The sequence below is a fragment of the Macrotis lagotis genome, chromosome 3 (assembly GCF_037893015.1).
Source record: "Macrotis lagotis isolate mMagLag1 chromosome 3, bilby.v1.9.chrom.fasta, whole genome shotgun sequence".
Taxonomy (NCBI): domain Eukaryota; kingdom Metazoa; phylum Chordata; class Mammalia; order Peramelemorphia; family Peramelidae; genus Macrotis; species Macrotis lagotis.
The window spans coordinates 238,329,859-238,349,199 of record NC_133660.1 but is presented as its reverse complement, the minus strand read 5'-3'; the positions used below and the strand labels follow the sequence as shown (position 1 = coordinate 238,349,199).

Genomic DNA, 19,341 nt, shown 5'->3' with positions numbered 1-19,341 from the left:
CCCCTAAAAAACCCCCCATCAAAATCATGGTTTTCAAAATGAGATTAAGAATTTAAAAGAATTAAGTAGACAGTACTGTCACAAAAATGATTTTTCAGAACTACAAGTTTTATACCATATCTATATTGCTCTTTTCTCCCAGAAAAGTTATGTTTCTTCTCCACCTATGCTCCTAAACTAGAGGAAGAAACTCTATTATAATGGAAAAAAGCAATAGATTTGCAATCATAAACCTGAGTTTTTTTCATATAACTTTGTGCCCTTGGTCAAGTCATTTAACTTTAGTTTTCTTCATCTGTAAAATGGGAGTAAACTTGTCGTTTCCCTTTTACAATATCTCTTTCCTACTGAGACATGCTGTTGTATTTAGTCCTTTCTGTTTGGCCCTCTGACTCTTCTTTAGTTTTAGGGGAATAGTGTGCACTAAATTTTTTCAATGAGAGGTTTCCATAGTGAAATTCACCTAATATCCAGTACAAGACTGGAGGGTAAAATAGTCTACTAATCATTTGCTCTACTATGAATAAAGTTAAAGAGTCTGGTGTCAAGACAGGTGAAGAAAGATTCTAGAGAACAGAATCAGCGTGGATATGTGACACACATAAGGATAGAAAAGGAAAACAAGTGATTGATTTGGATAACAAATTATTGAGGATAGAGAAGTAAAACAAACTTGAGAAGGAGAATTTTGTTGTAACTTGCAGAAAATGTAGCATATACCACTTAACTCATATCACTGCGAAGTATAAGTGAACCTCTTTAATAGAAAAGAATAAATGAAAGGGGAAACACACACACACACACACACACACACACTCACCCCCACCCAAATCATGGTAGGCTGGGAGATATGGTATTAGAATGGAGAACAAAGCCTAGGGGAGTAGGTGGTGGTCTGGAGAGTAGAGCAGTGGATAGCAAAATTATAAGTGAGTTTATCCTTCCACCTGCCAGTAAGAGGATACCACTCAGCACCTCCTGGAAGAAGATGATCTTATCGATTGCCACTGGTAGAGGAAGTCCAAGTGCAGCCCTTGCCTTGTTCTCACCTTGGCCCCTGAAGAAAGAGAAGCCATTTTGTCCTCAGCTGCTGTGGCTTACTAGTAACTCAGGTATGGCTTTAGGCCTGCCAGTGCTGGAACCAGTCCAGGTATGTGGCAGCAGGACACTGTGTAGCTCCTGAAACTGGCCTAAGTGTGTCCAGAGAACAGTGACTGGAATGGTGAAAAGCCTGGAAAACATGCTTCATGGTGATTGTTTGGAGTAGTTATACTGGAGAAGAGTAGACTCAGAGGGGAATAGAGCTACTTTCAAGGGTAGGAAGAATTATCATGTGGAAGAAGGCTTGGACTTCTATTTCATCCTAAAGGGTATATGCAGTTTTGATAGAAATAAAAACTTGCTAATATTTAGAACTAACTAAAAGTATCATGGGTAGATCTCCCGTATGGATTCAAACAGAGCCTGAACAGTTACGTCAAACTTAAATGGAACAGGAGGCCACTAAACCACACATAAAGATCCCTGTGGACCACATATTGACTTAGACAAACATATATTAGGGCAGCTAGGTGGAGCAGTAGCCCTGGAGTCAGGAGGATCTGAGTTCAGAACTGGCCTCAGACACTTTAATAATTACCTAACTGTGTGACCTTGGGCATGTCACTTAACTCCATTGCCTTGGGGGATAAAATAGAAAAATATATATTAATGTTGTCCATATTTTATTTCGTTAAATATTTACCTATTACATTATAATCTATGCAGGCCACACTCAGGAGTGTCATGGGCCACATGTAGTAGGCTAAACATTTGACAACTCTGTTGTAGATAAATACTTATCTGTTATGGATTAGATTTGATGATCTCTGGGAAACTTCTAGGCTGTTATCTCTATAACATGATTACCACTATATTTATGTAAATTACCAGTATTTTAAAATAGTTTTGTTCTATAATTTCTCAACTAGAGTAAGCCTTGTCTGTACTTGGAGTAGATAATTTAAATTGTTTTTCCATTCTCACTAGCTGCCTCTTGAATTATATAGTTTGAACTTTAGATCTTCCATGTGTGGCTTTGATTTCCTTTTTAAAATGCAAATACCCTTGAGAAGGCAAAGAGTGAAAACTATTTTATTTTAAAGTTTATACCTTGAATTAGTATTAGATCCTTTCTTGTTACAAGGATAATTGATTTTAGAGCTAGAAGAAACTTTAATGTCTAATCTAACTTCAATTTTTAGATGTCAAAATTAAGATCCAGAGGGTTTAAACTGCATTTTGCTAAAGTTAGAAAGAGCTGAGATTCAATCCTAGGTTCCCTGAGTGAAAAGTCATTGCTTATTCTACTGTAGCACACTGACTCCAGTAGATTTGGATGGTAGAAAGAACTTTTATGGAGTGGGTTTAGGAAGAGGAGGAATAAGATATAGAAGATAGTTTCTTATTTTTCATCCAATCAAATGAATATAAATTTTTTTAATATTTTTTTAAAGATGTAGGTTGATTCTCCAGTTGATAGATGGTTAAGGCATATAACTAGACAGTTTTCAGAAGAAGAAATACATACTAACAATTGCCATTTGAAAAATTTAGAGAAATGCAGACTAAAATATTTCTGGGGTTCTCACCTATCAGATTGGCAAAGATGATAGAAAATAAAAATGATGTATATTGAAGGGGCTGTAGAAAAATGGATATCTTAATGCACTGCAGATAGAACTGTGAACTGGTTCAGTCCTTCTGGAAAGCAATTTGATCTGGTTAGAGCTCAAAGAGAAAAGACCTATATGTACACAAGTATTTATAGCATTTCTTTTCATGGTATTAAAGAATAAAAAACTGAGGGGATACATCAATAGGGGAATGACTGAACAAGCTATAGTGTATGAATATGTTGGAATACTATTGAACTATAAGAAATAAAGCAAAATGATTTCAGAAAGATTTGTATAATAAAAATAACTTATGTAATTTATATAATAATATAATATTCTGTAAACACAAACAAAAGGCTCAAAATACATGCTAACCAACTTGAAATAGAGAAGTGATGGAATTTGGAATGCAATTGAGGCTGAGTTTTGATTTTTGTTTTTTATGTTTTTTGTATATGACTAATGCAGGAATTTATTTTGCTTGATATACAGGTTTGTAAAAGGTTTTGTTTTTCTGCTTTCTCAGTTGGGATGGGGTGATAGAGAAGAAGATGATAGAATTCAAACATGCAAATAAAATAGTATTGAATCAAAAAAGAAAAAATATAGGTTGCTATTTCTGTTTCCCTAGAACTTAATAACTCAGAACTGTTTTATTAAGTGTCTTCTGTCTGCAAAGTACAATTTTGGAATCTGGGTCTTTACTTTTTTTTTTTTTTAAGGTTTTTCCAAGGCAAATGGAGTTAAGTGGCTTGTTCAAGGCCACACAGCTAGGTAATTATTAAGTGTCTGAGACTGAATTTGAACCCAGGTACTCCTGACTCCAGGGCTGGTGCTTTATCCACTTACGCCACCTAGCCACCCCTGGGTCTTTACTTTCATGGAGTTTAGATGAACCTCTTAGATTCTTGCATGGTGATAGGTATCAAAGCATTTCCCCAAGTGAATTATCATATATTACAAATGTAAAGATTTAGCTGATAATACTTAAGGCTTGGTTTTGTGGTTTGTTTTTTTTTTCAAGGCAGTGGGGTTAAATGACTTGCCCAAGATCACATAGCTAAGTAATTATTAAGTGTCTGAGACCAGATTTAAACCTAGGTCCTCTTGACTCCAGGGCTTGTGCTCTATCCACTCTACCATCTAGCTGCCTCCAAGGCTTGCTTTCTTAAAGAAAATATTGCAATCCAGGTGTATTCAAAACAAGGTAATTATGTTGATTTTTATTTTCAAAATAGAATAATTGATGAGAAATATGTTTAAATTTAGTTTTCAGCCAAGATATATAGCAACTTTGTTGTTGATCTATGGATCATTTAAAATGCCATGTGTATAATTTTAAAATAAATCCAATGACATTTTTAAGATTATAAAGGTTTTGCATAGTGCATAGTTTTATTATTACTTGTATTTGCCTACTTTTTTTTGTAATTTTGGTTTTCTCTAACTATTGGCTTTTTTTTCTTTAGGTTTTTTGTAAGGCAGACGGGGGTTAAGTGGTTTGCCCAAGGCCACACAGCTAGGTAATTATTAAGTGTCTGAGACCGGATTTGAACCCAGGTACTCCTGACTCCAGGGCTGGTGCTTTATCCACTGTGCCACCTAGCTGCCCCCAATTATTGGCTTTACAGTGTTTACCCAGTCATTTTGGAATTCTCCCAATATTGTTCAATAAAGCTTTATAGCTTGTGAAGTTCAGTGACTTAAGAGGGAACACTGGGTAGCTATGGATTTAGATTTGATGTTGGGCTAAGTGAACACACTTAGGCCAACAGCATTGTGCTTTTACCTTTTCTTTATGGAATGTAAGCTCCTTAAGGGAAGGGACTGTTTCTTGTCTTTTTTTTTGTAGTCACAAAAAATGGTTCCCTGTAGGGATTTAGTAAATACTGGTAGATGGGTTGAGCAGACTATGAAGTGCTTCCCATGGATGAGCAGCTTTGCTATACTGAGGGCTACAGAGATGAAAAGCAATAGATAGTCCCTGCCTCTCTGCAAAGATTTTGTAGTTGAATGTATCTATTAAAAGATCCAAGGTAAGGGCAGCTAGGTCGTGAAGTGGATAGAGCACCAGTCCTGGAGTCAGGAGTACCAGAGTTCAAATCCAACCTCAGACACTTAATAATACCTAGCTGTGTGGCTTTGAGCAAGCCACTTAACCCCATTGCCTTGCAAAAACCTTAAAAAAAAAAAAGATCCAAGATAGAGCCAGACTAAGAAGAGAAACCAGATATCTGAGGGAAGTTCCTAAACCAGTGTAATCATGGGTACACATCCAGTTCTACAGAGATAGAGACAGCTATAGAGGGAGAGAGAAAGACACACACACATATACACACACACACACACACACACACACACACACACAGAGTGTGACTGTGACTTCAATGAGTTCATACATAATTCTGTGACATTAACATATAAGTCCTCCACTGAATCAGATCACAGTTCCTTAACACCTTAGGATATTTAATGTACCAGGAGCAGTGTGAAGCACAGGAGATACAGACCCAAGCAAGGTAGCCCTTGGACTCAATGAACTTCTATTCTTTTGTTGTTGTTGTTGTTGTTGTTGTTAGGTAAAACCAAGTTCAACATTGGTCATTTTCTTTCTTTTTTTTTAAAGATTTTATTTATTTGAGTTTTACAATTTTCCCCCTAATCTTGCTTCCTTCCCCCCGCCCCCACAGAAGGCAGTCTGTTAGTCTTTACATTGATTCCATGGTATACATTGATCTAAGTTGAATGTGATGAGAGAGAAATCATATCCTTAAGGAAGAAAAATAAAGTATAAGAGATAGCAAAATTACATAATAAGACAACAGTTTTTTTCCTAAGTTAAAAGTAATAGTCTTTGGTCTTTGTTTAAACTCCACAGTTCTTTCTCTGGATACAGATGGTATTCTTCATTGTAAAAATTGTCCCTGATTGTTGCACTGATGGAATGACCAAGTGCATCAAAGTTGATCCTCACCCCCATGTTGCTGTTGGGGTGTGCAATGTTTTTCTGGTTCTGCTCATCTCACTCAGTATCAGTAATGAACTTCTATTCTAATGGGGGAACACACTACCTAGAGGGGAATGAGAAGGGAGGAAGATGTGTTGCTATTGATCCGGTGGAGAGGTGGAAGTGGCCCAGGGATCCAGGTCTGGGAAAGGAGGGACACAGCTCATCTCTTAGAGCTGATAGCCCTAGAGCAGCAGAATTATGCCAGGAGAAAAGATGGGACTATTGACCAGAGTGCAAGAGAAGACTTGCTTACTGACCACTTTTTTTTAAAAGATCATTAAGGGGCGGCTAGGTGGCAAAGTAGATAGAGGACCAGCTCTAGAGTCAGGAATACCTGAGTTCAAATCCGGTCTCAGACACTTAATAATTACCTAGCTGTGTGGCCTTGGGCAAACCACTTAACCCTATTTGCCTTGCCAAAAAAAAAAAATCTTAAAAAAAATTAAAAAATAATTCAGAGAACATCACCAAAAACCAATCAGATGATTTTGATTACATTAAATTAAAAAGCTTTTGCACAGATCAAAGCAATGTAACCAAGATCGAAAGAAATGTAGTAAATTGGGAAACAATCTTTACAACTAATGATTCTGACAAAGGACTCATTTCTAAAATATACAGAGAACTGGGTCATATTTTTAAAACAAAAAGCCATTCCCCAATTGACAAATGGTCAAAGGATATGCAAAGGCAATTTACAGATGAGGAGATCAAAGTAATCCATAGCCATATGAAAAAATGCTCTAAATCATTAATTATTAGAGAAATGCAAATTAAAGCTTCTCTGAGGTACCACCTCACACCTCTCAGATTGGCCAGTATGACCAGGAAGGACAATGATCATTGTTGGAAGGGTTGTGGGAAATCTGGGATACTCTTACACTGTTGGTGGAGCTGTGAACTCATCCAACCCTTCTGGAGAGCTATTTGGAACTATGCCCAAAAGGGAAACAAAAATGTACATACTCTTTGACCCCGCAATACCACTACTGGGTCTGTACCCTGAGGAGATGAGGAAAAAGGCTAAAAACATTACTGGTACAAAAATATTTATGGCGGCCCTGTTTGTGGTGGCAAAGAATTGGAAATCCAGTAAATGTCCTTTAATTGGGGAATGGCTTAGCAAACTTTGGTATATGTATGTCATGGAACATTATTGTTCTATTAGAAACCAGGAGGGACGGGATTTCAGGGAAACCTGGAGGGATTTGCATGAACTGATGCTGAGTGAGATGAGCAGAACCAGAAAAACACTGTACACCCTAACAGCAACATGGGAGTGGTGTTCAACCTTATCAGGGCAACAATTGGGAACAATTTTGGGCTGTCTGCAAAGGAGAGTGCCATCTGTATCCAGATAAGGAGCTGTGGAGTTTGAACAAAGTACAAGGACTATTCCCTTTCATTTAGGAAAAAAAAACCAGATAGTTTATACTCTGATCTTGTTACCTCTTAGACTTCTCTTGTCTTTAAGGATATGATTTCTCTCTCATCACACCCAATTTGGATCAAGGTACAACATGGAAACAAAGTAAAGACTGACAGAGTGCTTTCTGTGGGGGGGAGGGGGGAGGGAAGCAAGATTGGGGGGAAAATGTAAAACTCAAATAATATATTTAATGAAAATAAATTTGAATAAAAAAATAATAATTCAGAAATTTTTTATGAACTGAATTAAAAAAACCCAACTGTTAATTTTGTTTTTTTTTTTTCTTTAGGGAAGAAAGAGCAAACATGAAGGTTCCTAGAGATATGGATGATGCCAAGGCACTAGGAAAAGTTTTATCCAAATACAAGGACACTTTTTATGTACAAGTACTTGTAGCTTATTTTGCTACATATATTTTGTATCCTTTTATATGAAAAACTTCTGGCAGTATGTGGGTTAACAAAAAGAGTTTCTTTTAGTGTTCTGTTTAACAAGAACAATTTTTGTTAATTGTAAAAATGACATTTTGTGGCTATACTTGTATTTCTTATCCCATCATTTATTTACCATCTACCCCATTTTCAAATTAACTTGAAGCTTTTTCTTCTTTAAATTCTGTGCTGTTTTCTAACTTAATCTTCCTTATTCTTCTTGATAAATGAAAGATTAACTTCTTAATATCAAATTAACAATAATTATTTCATAATTTCTTTATGAATTTATAAAATGTTATTCACTGTAATACTTTTGATACATTTACCTTCTTCCATTAGTCATGTCTTATATTTTATAACCTTTTCAACTGCTGTTTCCTCTTTTGTGTTTATTCTACATATCTAGCATTTTATTGTTCTGATGTATACTTTGTATTTCAGATTATTTAATTACAATAATCTTTCATAGAGACCTGGTTATGGTGTAGAGGTGACTCTGGTTTGTAAAAACCTAACCACTCAATCATAGTTCTGGTAGATCATGCTTGAGCTAATGGGACTTTGTCAACTCAGTCACAGATTATATGTCATCTGAGGACCAATTGTAGCTATATGTAGAAAGGCTCACCACCAGGCTAGTGATAGAATGTTGACTGTTGTGGCTATTGCAGTTCTTAAAAACTGTCCCTTCAGGTGAGAGTCTTGCTCCCATACAGCAACAACAGAGAATTATCAATGTGATGTTTGGTTTTTGAAAGCCATTCGGGTTAAGTGACTTGGCCAAGGTCACACAGCTAGGTGATTATTAAATGTCTGAGGTCAGATTTTAATTCAGGTCCTCCTGACTCCAGGGCCGGTACTGCAGCACCTAGCTGCCTCTTTTTTTGTGTGTTTGTTTGTTTGTTTTTAAATAGATGTTTCTGTTAGGGAAAAACTTGGGGGTTCATTGAAAGAACTTTGTGATTTTTCCAAAGTCAATACTGGCTACTCTTGTTCAGCTTAAGGTCCAACTCATTGACCATTTGTAATGTCTTTACAAGTACATTTATACAGCAAACACACTTGTCTTTTTTGTCTAGTATGTTCAACTTTATACCATGAAAGATTATGGATCTCATTTAGGATCTGACTGCAAAGTGCTCCAGGATTTGAGACAGTCAGTACTTTTTATCAAGCACTTAGTATGAGTCAATGTTTAGTTAAGTTCTGAAGATAACAGAATACAAGCAAAAAAGTAAGACAGTCCTTTCTCTCATACAGCTTATCTTCTATTGGGGGAACTAGATAACACACAAAAGGGAGCTAGAAGGGAAACCCTGATAGGCAAAATGAAACATGAGTAGCCTTGGTCTATCCCTAAAATGGAGACCCTTTGAGATGGAACTCATCAGTTGGTGATGGGGATCAATTTGGTGGAGCCTCTGATAGCTTTCATCATTTTATTAGGGCCTCACTTGACTTAGACTTTATACAGTCTCTCTCCACCATGAGAGGGGAAGGGGTAGGGGTAGGCACCTACCAACCCTGGAATCAGGAGGACCTGAGCTCAGATTGGACCTTAAGACACTTAATAATTGCCTAGCTGTGTGACCTTGGACAAGTCACTTAATCCCATCGCCTTAAATAAAAATAAAATTTAAAAAGAAAAGAAACTCACATACATGGAATATATGAAGATATTTCTTTTTTTAACCTAATTAAAGTATTCATTTATATGAAGACATTTCTCTGAAGTACAGCTTAATAGAGAAATAAGGATACTCTGAACACTGAAATCAATGTTTCTTCCATTTCTTTTGATTTTTATCAGATTTTCATAGAATTTCTGTTTACAGAATGTTAAATTTACAGAATGTTTGTCCCTTAATTGTGTGGAGCTTAGTGAAGCTAAGAATGGATAATAGTTAGCATTGTTAAATGTGGATAGAAATATGAACAGGACTTGGATGATGGTATATTCCAGATTGATTGACAAACAAGAGATGTATACTACATAGTATTGGACTTTTTCTCTTTGTGACCTTTTGGACTAATTAGTTCACTCTTAGGAGGTGTAGTATTTACTGAGAGAAAAAGAAACTTTTTCACATGTGGAAAATGATGTTGACAGGTGGCAGCATGCTTTTCATAACATCTTCAATAATCTCATTTAATCATTAAGCATAATTGATACATTAGATCTCACAACAGTTTTGCAAAACTGTTGCTTTAATATCTTTTGCTTGAGACATGTATCGTAACATCATCCCTATGAAATTAATTGTCCTTTTTTTCCTAAATTCAAGAAATCTTTTATTGGTTATTCTTTAAGTCATTTTATGCTGTGAATTCATAGGGGATTGGTTCCAACAGCTCAGGTTCCTTGCCATTGGTTCTCACAAAGTATGCTTCTCTGGGTGGAGCAGGCTGACCTTTTAGTTGAACCCAAGTGCCTTTTTCTTTGGCTTCTTTCTTCTGGTCATTTTCCTTTACCTGCTTCAGGAAGCTATCTCTACTCTTAGAGTGTTTAATATGCTCAATATGCATATTAATTCTCTTAGCTAGAATCTTGCCCTTAACCTATTTGTTTACATCCATGCTTACAGCATGCTGTATAGACCCATCTAGTCTTGCCATGGGAACATTTGTGTGGCATTCCTTGCTGTGCCCATACCCTTAACATCTACACTATCACCTTTCTTGTATATGTGCATATATGTAGCCAAAGGGACAGCACCATGTTTCTAAAAGGACCTAGAAAACATGTCTCATCTCCTTTTTCCTTCTGTGTTTGTCATTTTGGCAACTCATTGGAATATGACGGAGCCGGTGGAAAAAACTTAATTGTCCTTTGTACAGCTTAATACCTTAACTATATTAAATTAAAGCAGGCCACATTCATATTTGTAACCAATTTAAGAAATTGATTTGAATTTGTTCCCCCATGTATAAAGAAGGTGCAGACCATGATAGCTTCATCAAACACTCCCTCCCTAAAGTAGTTTACTTTGTAATTCAAGGATCTGTAATTTTCTCTGTATTGCAATTTTAATGGACAGAGTGCTGGACTTGAACTCAGGAAGATCTAGGCCACATTCACCTCTGTGACTCAGGCATGGACCTTAGGCTCTTTCTAGCCTCTATTTGCTCATCTGTAAAATGAACAGGTTGAGTTAAATTTAAGACTTCTGAGCTTTTTCCAGTTCTGGACATGACCTTATGAGATTTTAGTTTCTCCATCTGTAAAGTGACAATAAGACCTGTAGTATTTATTTCACAGAATTGTTGTAGGGCTCAAATGTGATGATGTTTATAAAATTCTTCGAACCTTAAGATACTACATGACTGTCATTATTATAACTCAATGAATCTTTCAGAGTTGTGGTCATAAGCCTCTAATTTTGCTAGACTGGCCCTCTCATATTAGTGATATATGCTTCATTAATAGACTATACTTGAAATCTTTGGTGGGAAGTGCTTGAGCTCTGCTAGCATTTAACAAGCACAAAGTCACTCCAATGTACCATTTAGCCCTTATTTGTAGAAAAGCACAGTTTTCTATTGGAAAAAAAAACTAAAAGCATTATAATTTTAGGATTGAAATGATTTAATTATTTTGGTTCATTTATTTTGTGTATAGCCTTTGTTAGTACTCAGTTCTTTTATTGTTTTAGTACTGTTTGATTAAGTCATTTATACTGATAGGTTATGCTAATAAGTCAGTTATACTAATAATTTTCCCAAATTATTTTAGATTTCTGAATTATATATTTTATAATTTTATTTTTACTTATTTATATATATTTATTATATCATTATTAAGCATTTATTGTTTTCAAGCTTTCTAATTTTCTTTATACATTTTACATTTTAGACTAAAACTTTTTTTTGTTTTTTGTTTTTTTAGATTTTTCAAGGCAATGGGGCTAAGTGGCTTGCCCAAGGCCACACAGCTAGGTAATTATTAAATGTCTGAGGTCACATTTGAACCCAGGTACTCCTGACTCCAAGGCCAGTGCTCTATTCACTGCGCCACCTAGCCGCCCTAAAACAGTTTTAATTGAGGAAGTCCTGTTGAAGAGATCCTTTTAAATTTGCTAGACAAGAGGAAAGACTTTTTTTATATTAAGGGAGATTGCCAAGACAAGTTTATTTCCTCATTTTTGTTAATGTCATCAGAAATTATCATACAAATGTTCTTTAACCATGCAAATCTTTATTTTTTGAAATTTAATGGGCGAGGATTAACTTTGTTTTCTGTTCCTAAGCTAATATAATTCCATTTTAACTTTTTTAAAACGTAAAAGTAAAATCTTCATGCTAATGTAACCCCTATTTTTTTATTAGTAAAATTTGTATTTTGTGGAAACAAATTCTTATGCTTAAACTTGAAGTGGTCTGTCAACAATGGAAGTAATTGGTATCAAATTTTCATAGTTTTTAAGTTTGGGGTATTAATATGTCTGCTTTTCTTAAAATAAAGTATTTATTATAATCATATTGTTATTATTAACCCCAAGAATAGCAGCCTTGATAGCTGAGACATTGTACTGATGTGAAAAAGGTGAATTATGATTGTAGAAATTGCTTGAGTATTATTTATGTTCATGGGGGTTGTCTAATAAATCACACTGTTTGAATTATTCTAAAAAGTGTTGAATTTCTTTTCTTTTAAGGATTTTACGTTCATTTTAATCCTTAACTATTAAATTTACAGCTTGCAAACGTTTGCTATTCCAGGGTCTATATTTCTCAGTATTCTTTCAGGGTTTCTTTATCCTTTTCCATTAGCCTTATTCCTTGTTTGTTTGGTAAGTATGTGTGTGTGTGTGTGTGTGTGTGTGTGTGTGTGTGTGTGTGTGTGTGTACACAAACATGTCTTAGTAAGGAACAGTGGGGAAATGATTTTAATGTTGGATATGTTGATGTCCTAGTGACAATCAGTGAAATGAAATTTAGCTGGAGCTGAATAACCATGTGGCTGATAAAAATCCCTCCAGGAAAAGCTGTTGCATTTGATGGACAGTGTGGAGCAGTTCTGTTAACTGTCACCTTTCCTGTCCATCCCAGAGCATACTGATCTCTGGGGTATTGTGTTTTATTTTTGAAAAGGAGACAAGCTTTTGATTTGGGAAATTCCATAAAGACTAGGAATAGTGGTTTGGGATAAAGCAAATCAATGGCTTGGTTACCATTTGAGATTTTACCTTCAAACATGCTTTTCTCAGCTAAAATTAATGATTTTTCAAAAATTTGGCTGTATCAAACAAATCTTCAGTGTGAGTCCTGTAATAGTGCCTCATTGTAAGGGTGGTCTTGGACACAGATGATCCAGATAAATAGTCCCTGATTTCTCTTATGTTCCATCTGTACCCCAAATTTTGTTAGATCCTGGCTCTGCCCCTTAACCACTGGCTGACCACTGGCATACCACCTGGCTTCTTTGGGCTTAAGTCTCCCCATTGGACTAAACGGCTTCTGAGGTCCCTTCTAGTTATGGTCTGTGATCCTAAGGACTACCAGAAGTTTAGGCTAGGGGAATTTTTCTCATAGTGTAAAGAGCCCTTCTGGGAAGGGGAGGAAGTCTGGCGCTCATGGCTCTCTATTGCTTTCTAGTGCTCTGGACTCGGTGCTTCCTTCTGTTATATGCTTTCGTATTTGGTTGGGAGACCAGTAGTGTACAAGTATTTAACAGAAAAGGCCGTGAAATGGTCACAGCAGGTAAAAACTTTCTCCTTTGTATTTGTACTATTGTGTATTTCATTTCTGTCTTTGATAATAATACAATGTTAACTGTAAGTCCTTACTCTGTACAAATATCCTTACTGAAAATAGCCCAGGGCTGGTCTGAACAAGGCAATAAAATGAACAATTAAGAATTGACGCAACTATAGTTCTTTAGATCTCTGCTCATCCCTGTGAATTTGATAATGAGATTCAAAATAGAGGCACCCTTTTTCATTGGAGTGGGAAATTTATACTAAATGAATCCCTGAGGTTCCTTCTGAGATTCTGTGATGCTGAATAACAAGAAAAAGTTTACCATGTGCTTTTAATTAAGTTATTTATGGTGTATTATAGAACTTAGGCAGCCACTCAGGTGTTTATTGAAAGAAGAGCTATTGGGGGTGGCTAGGTGGTGTAGTGGATAAAGCACTGGCCTTGGAATCAGGAGTACCTGGGTTCAGATCCGGTCTCAGACACTTAATAATTACCTAGCTGTGTGGCCTTGGGCAAGCCACTTAACCCCATTTGCCTTGCAAAAACAAAAAAGAAAGAAACTTAAAAAAAAACCCTAAAAATTTTGGGGTTTTTTTTTTAGAAAGAAATTTCTTACAAATTAAATTCTTTAGGTATATTTGTTTTTTTCTTTTCTTTCTTATTTTTTTTAAATTTAAGGCAGTGGGGTTAAGTGACTTGCCCAGGGTCACACAGCTAGGTAATTATTAACCATCTGAGCCCGGATTTGAACTCAGGTACTCTTTACTCTGGGGCTGGTGCTCTATTCACTGCTCTACCTACCTGCCCCTAGGTATATTTGCTACTATACTTGCAGAGTATTTTTGCTAATTCTCCCAAAGCAATGCATGGAATTTGTAAAATTTGACCCAAGATTTTTTAGGTTTTTATTTTTGCTGTTGATTACATTAATAATCTGTTAACTTCTAAAAGTTTTATGACATCACTTAATAAGTAGAAAATTTAAGTTTGTTTTTAGTAAGGCATGTTCATGTATCTTCATTTACTGCTACGTATATACCCTTGTTCTTTGTAGGAATCTTCGCTGAAAATAAATAGACACTGAAAAAATACAAATTACTTTTTTTTAATTAGAATTTTAGAATGGATGTTTAAGTACCATGCTAAATTTTTTTTGTTTTTTACATGCTAAATCTTTAATATCAAAATAGATAAGTTGACAACAGTTTTTAGGTTCCTGTAAAAACTTTCTAGTCATAATATAAAATTGAGTAATAAGTTGGTGTTTAACTTGGTCTAATTTATTTCAAATGAATGACCTGAAAGTGAGATTTTTCTCAGAAAAGATGGTGTGTTTTCTCTATTCTGGCATCAGGTTCATCATTTAGTGTGATTGCCTCATGACAGCTTGGATGGTGTCCAATTTTTTAAAAATTCTCTTGATATATACTCGCTCTCTTAAGCATGTTTGCTACTACAAAGAAATCAGACAGTGAATTCCAAGTTTAGAAAGGCTTAGACCTTTTCCATAATCACCATAATTCTGAACTTCTTCTAACCAAGCTCTGAAAGAGCTCATTGAGATGAAGTAGATCAGATGGTATGACCTTGAGTGAGATCATTCAGGAAGAATTTTGACAATACTGAATTGAACTTAACTCTTAGATCCTGCCTAGAATTGTATTAGTATAAATTAGGTTAGCCCCACTCTAAAGCAAATATTGATTTCCTATTTGACTAGAGATGACCTCCTTTTTTCTAGGATTGGGTTTGGTTAGGCTAAGTCTAATAGTTCAGCTCTGTATTTCCAGGATCAAGTCAGACCTGGACCAACTTTTGAGAATCTGACAGTAGATCTGGCAAGTGATTTGTATCAGTATTGTTATTCTTTAGTCATTTTAGTTCATTAACTATTTATCATCTACTAAAGTGATAGACACAAGAAATACAAACTGACTGCCCTTTTAAGGAACTTAGGGAAAAATGGTATATTCATAGATAAAATCTTAAAGTTTAGACACGTAGAAAATCAAGAAAGGACTTGTAGGAAGAATATAGGATATAGGAAGGATATTGAACTGACTCTTTTTGTTATTAAGGTTTTTTTTGCAAGGCAAATGGGGTTAAGTGGCTTGCCCAAGGCCACACAGCTAGGTAATGATTAAGTGTCTGAGGCCGGATTTGAACTCAGGTACTCCTGACTCCAGGGCCGGTGCTCTATCCAGTGCGCCACCTAGCTGCCCTTTGAACTGATTCTGGAAGTATGCTTGAGATTCCAAGAGCCAGAGATGAGGATTGAGATTATTCTAGACTGGAGAGACAGCATATACAGAAAATAATGAGAACAGTTTCTCTAGAATGTAACTTAGCAAACACAGAGTGGAGGACAAGAAATTAATCTGTAAAGATAGGTTGTAGTCATAATTTAAAAGACCAGAGATATGTGTACATGGGGTTTTTCTAAGTGTGAAGGACTTTAAATGGCAGAGGAGTTTATGCTGTATCCTGGAGACAGAAGTGAGGTACTGAAGTTTCTTCACAAAGGGATGACTTAATATCACATCTGTGTTGTGAGAATATTACTTTTAGGGGGCAGCTAGGTGGCGCAGTGGATAGAGCACCGGCTCTGGAGTCAGGAGGATCTGAGTTCAAATTCTGCCTCAGACATTTAATAATTACCTAGCTGGTGACCTTGGACAAGTCACTTAACCGCATTGCCTTACATAAAGGCAATTAGAATATTACTTTAATATAGTCATTTCAGGAATTTGTTTAACTGCATTTTTGTTACAAAGTTAAAATTTTTGTTACAAAGTTAAAAATAGAATTATCAGTTGAACATACATGATGGGATGTATCAGAGAGGGGGAAAGAGAGATAGGCAGGAAGGCCAGAGTAAAGAAGTTGTTGTAATGGTCCAGAAGAGAAGTGATGAGTACCCAAACTAGCATGGTGGCATTGTAGTTTGAAGGAGAGGGTTGAGGAAGTTGTTGCAGAAATAGAATCACAATAATGTCAACTGATTGAATGTGTGAATAGTCAGGGTGAGCAAAGAATTGAGGATGATTCTGAAGTTATGAGTTTGGATGTCTGTAAGTATGACTCTCCAACAGAACTAAGTCGAGTTTGGTTTAGGTAAAAAAGAGAAGAAATTTGTCTATTGAGCAGACCTTCTATTCCTTTCTGATGGATTCACTATCCCATTCCCTGGGGCAACTAGTCCAAATCCTTTCTCCTAAAACTTCCTAATCCTTCTCAACCTCTAGAGGACTTTGCTTCATACTTTGCTGAAAAATAATTGAGATTATTCTCTGAAAGTTCCCCTCTTTCGTTCTTGCTTCATATCGTATGTTCAGTCATCCTCCCCCATGATCTTCTTCATTCCAGTCTCCTTTTTCTCACCAAGGCTATCTCTCGTACAGTTGCTCTTGTTCCTATACCCCTCCATTTTCTCCAAGTTGTCTCCATTTGTCCTCCCTGCTTTCTTACCTAGAGTATCCCAGATGTTTTTGTGCAGTTTTAAGCTAGTGAAGTTCCTTCCCAGCTACCTCCTAACATACCCTTGTTAATCCCTTCTGTCCTATAACTTTTTTTTTTTGTCTATCTGGTTAAGCTCCTGAAAGTGGTCTGTACAGGGCGGCTAGGTGGCGCAGCAGATAAAGCACTGGCCCTGGAGTCAGGAGTACCTGGGTTCAAATCCGGTCTCAGACACTTAATAATTACCTAGCTATGTGGCCTTAGGCAAGCCACTTAAGCCTGGTTGCCTTGCAAAAAACCTAAAAAAAAAAAGTGGTCTGTACTCAAGGCCTTCCCTCTCTTCTAAACCAGGTATAGTCTGCCTTTTGACCTCATCATTCAACTGTGAAGTGGCTCTCTCCAAAGTTACCTGTGATCTTTTAATAGCCAAGTTCAATAGCCTTTTCTTAATACTAATCCTTATCTTGTACTGCACTTTCACTGTCAGTCATCTCCTGAATCTTCTCCTCATTTTCATGACATAGACCATCTACTCCTGATTTCTTTTCTTTCTGACTGATCATGCCTTCTCACTCTTCACTCATGTCATATCTACCAACCATGGGTTTTGCCTCCTTCTGTTCTCTGCATATCCTCAGTGATCTCAGAGGCTACAATGGATTCAGTAATCATGTCTGTATAGGTGAGTCCCAGGTCTAGCTGTCCATTCCCAGTCATTCCCCTAAGTATCTCCAAGTTGTCTCTTGTTTCTCTTGAACTGGATTGTACTTTAGGAATATCATACTCAACTTGATCCAAACAAAACTTAATTTCCCTATTAATTTTTTTAAATTAAATTTTTTATTTTTATCTCCCTCCCCCATCCAATGAGAAGGCAAGAAATAGGACACCATTATCAGTCTGAGAAGTTCCCTGTGTCTGTCCAGGTCCACAGACTTCATTCTCATCCTCAACTCCTCTTTCTCTCATGCATTTGTGGCTCAGGCTCCTCACCCATGATCCATGTTCCAGCAGCATTGGCTTGGCTCCTTGCAGCTCCCTGAATGTGTGCCACCTCTTTACATGTGCACCTCTGCCTGACTCCCCCGGATCTGAAATGCTCTGTCTCTTCCCTTCAGCCTGTTTCCAAGGTCCTTCTGGGCTCCACTGACGTGCCACCCATTCCAGGAAGCCAGCCCCACTCCCAAGTCCCTAAGTGTTTCCCCTCTATTCGGATACATCTTATCTTTATTTCTGGTTATTTCTCTCACTGGAATATAAGTTCCTCAAGGACAAAGATGATTTTTGCCTCTGCATCTCACTTTTTAGCACAGTGCTTGGAACATGAGAGTTTGATAAATGCTTGTGGATTTGGTTAGCACTGTTAAATACTATGGAGAGGTCAAAAGGTTGAGAACCAAAAGAATTATTGGGAAGACAAGGAGAAAACAGTGGCATATGGAAAAGGGCATAATCAATTTTTACTTGTAACCTCAAATGGATAAGTATCATTTTCCTGTTCTCTTTCGGCCTCCTTCAGGTTACCTAAAAGAAATGAAGGTCTGTATTGGAAGATTTTTTTTTTAAGGACTAAGTACCTAAGATGGAGTGTTTCGCCCTCCAGATTTGCTACTCTTTCCTTACTGTGTATACTGAGACACTTCTTATTACTAGAAGTAACATAAATTTTTTAAATTCAGTTCTTGCATTTTACAGATGAGGAAACAGGTCAAAAACATAAAAAGGCACATTTATCCTTGAATTAGTGAATTTAGGTGATTTAGGATAAGCAAATAAGCCTCTTACCTCCCATTCCATGGCTGTTTCTACTTCTCTCTCTTGAATACTTGTGCTTCTTTGCAGGAAATTTGTAGATAAATAGGTGTTATTTATTATCTTAAAAAACTAATGGCATATTTTTGCCCTCAAAAAAAACACAACCCAGTGATAAAATGGTGGTAGAAATTGTGAGCACACATCCTAAAAAGAAAAACCAGTTCTATTAATTGTTTAAAAATCTGAATTTATTTTACATTTAATATCTTGGGCAATTCCTTCAATGCCAGACTGAATATTTTCAAATTTTCCCACTCCTTTTTTTGTTCATTTCATCTGGATAAGATCATAGTGATTAGAAGGCATAATAAATGGTTGTAAGCTATTTTGAAAGAAAAGTTGGAATCCTAGGTAGAATTTGCTTGAATTCTAATCCTTTTTTCTTTTATGACAGGTTGAACGACATCGGGACCATCTCATTAATTACATAATATTTTTGAGAATAACTCCCTTTCTACCTAACTGGTTTATTAATATAACATCTCCTGTTATAAATGTACCATTAAAAGTATTTTTTATTGGTACTTTTCTAGGTAAGATTTTACAGAAAACTACCCTTTACTATATACTGCCTTAGCAAACAGGACTACAGAAGAATTTAAAACTTTTGTTATGCAAGGGAGTAGGTTAAGAAGAAGGCTAGTTCTTTTTTCTTGCAATTTCCCTTTTGATTTTTATTTGGTATTGTATCTTTGATATATACATATTAGCCATTAAGGAAGTTGGTTGAATTTCAATTTCTTTTTTTTTTTTTGGCAAGGTAATGGGGCTAAGTGACTTGCTCAAGGTCACATAGCTAAGTAATTATTAAGTAATTATTGAACTCTACTATGCCACTAG

At 36.2% G+C, this 19,341-nt stretch overlaps 1 protein-coding gene across 2 annotated transcripts in view; it reads left to right on the top strand.

Annotated features, from left to right (window-relative positions):
- TMEM41B (transmembrane protein 41B) overlaps positions 1-19,341 on the top strand; it is a 40,856-nt gene that overhangs the window by 17,520 nt on the left and 3,995 nt on the right. The window contains exons 3-6 of one of the 2 annotated variants that reach the window (XM_074230276.1): positions 7,386-7,514; positions 12,227-12,320; positions 13,126-13,230; positions 18,896-19,034. In XM_074230276.1, coding sequence (XP_074086377.1) covers positions 7,386-7,514; positions 12,227-12,320; positions 13,126-13,230; positions 18,896-19,034 — 467 coding nt within the window. The remainder of the gene's footprint in view (positions 1-7,385; positions 7,515-12,226; positions 12,321-13,125; positions 13,231-18,895; positions 19,035-19,341) is intronic. The other variant, XM_074230275.1, reaches the window with a different exon arrangement.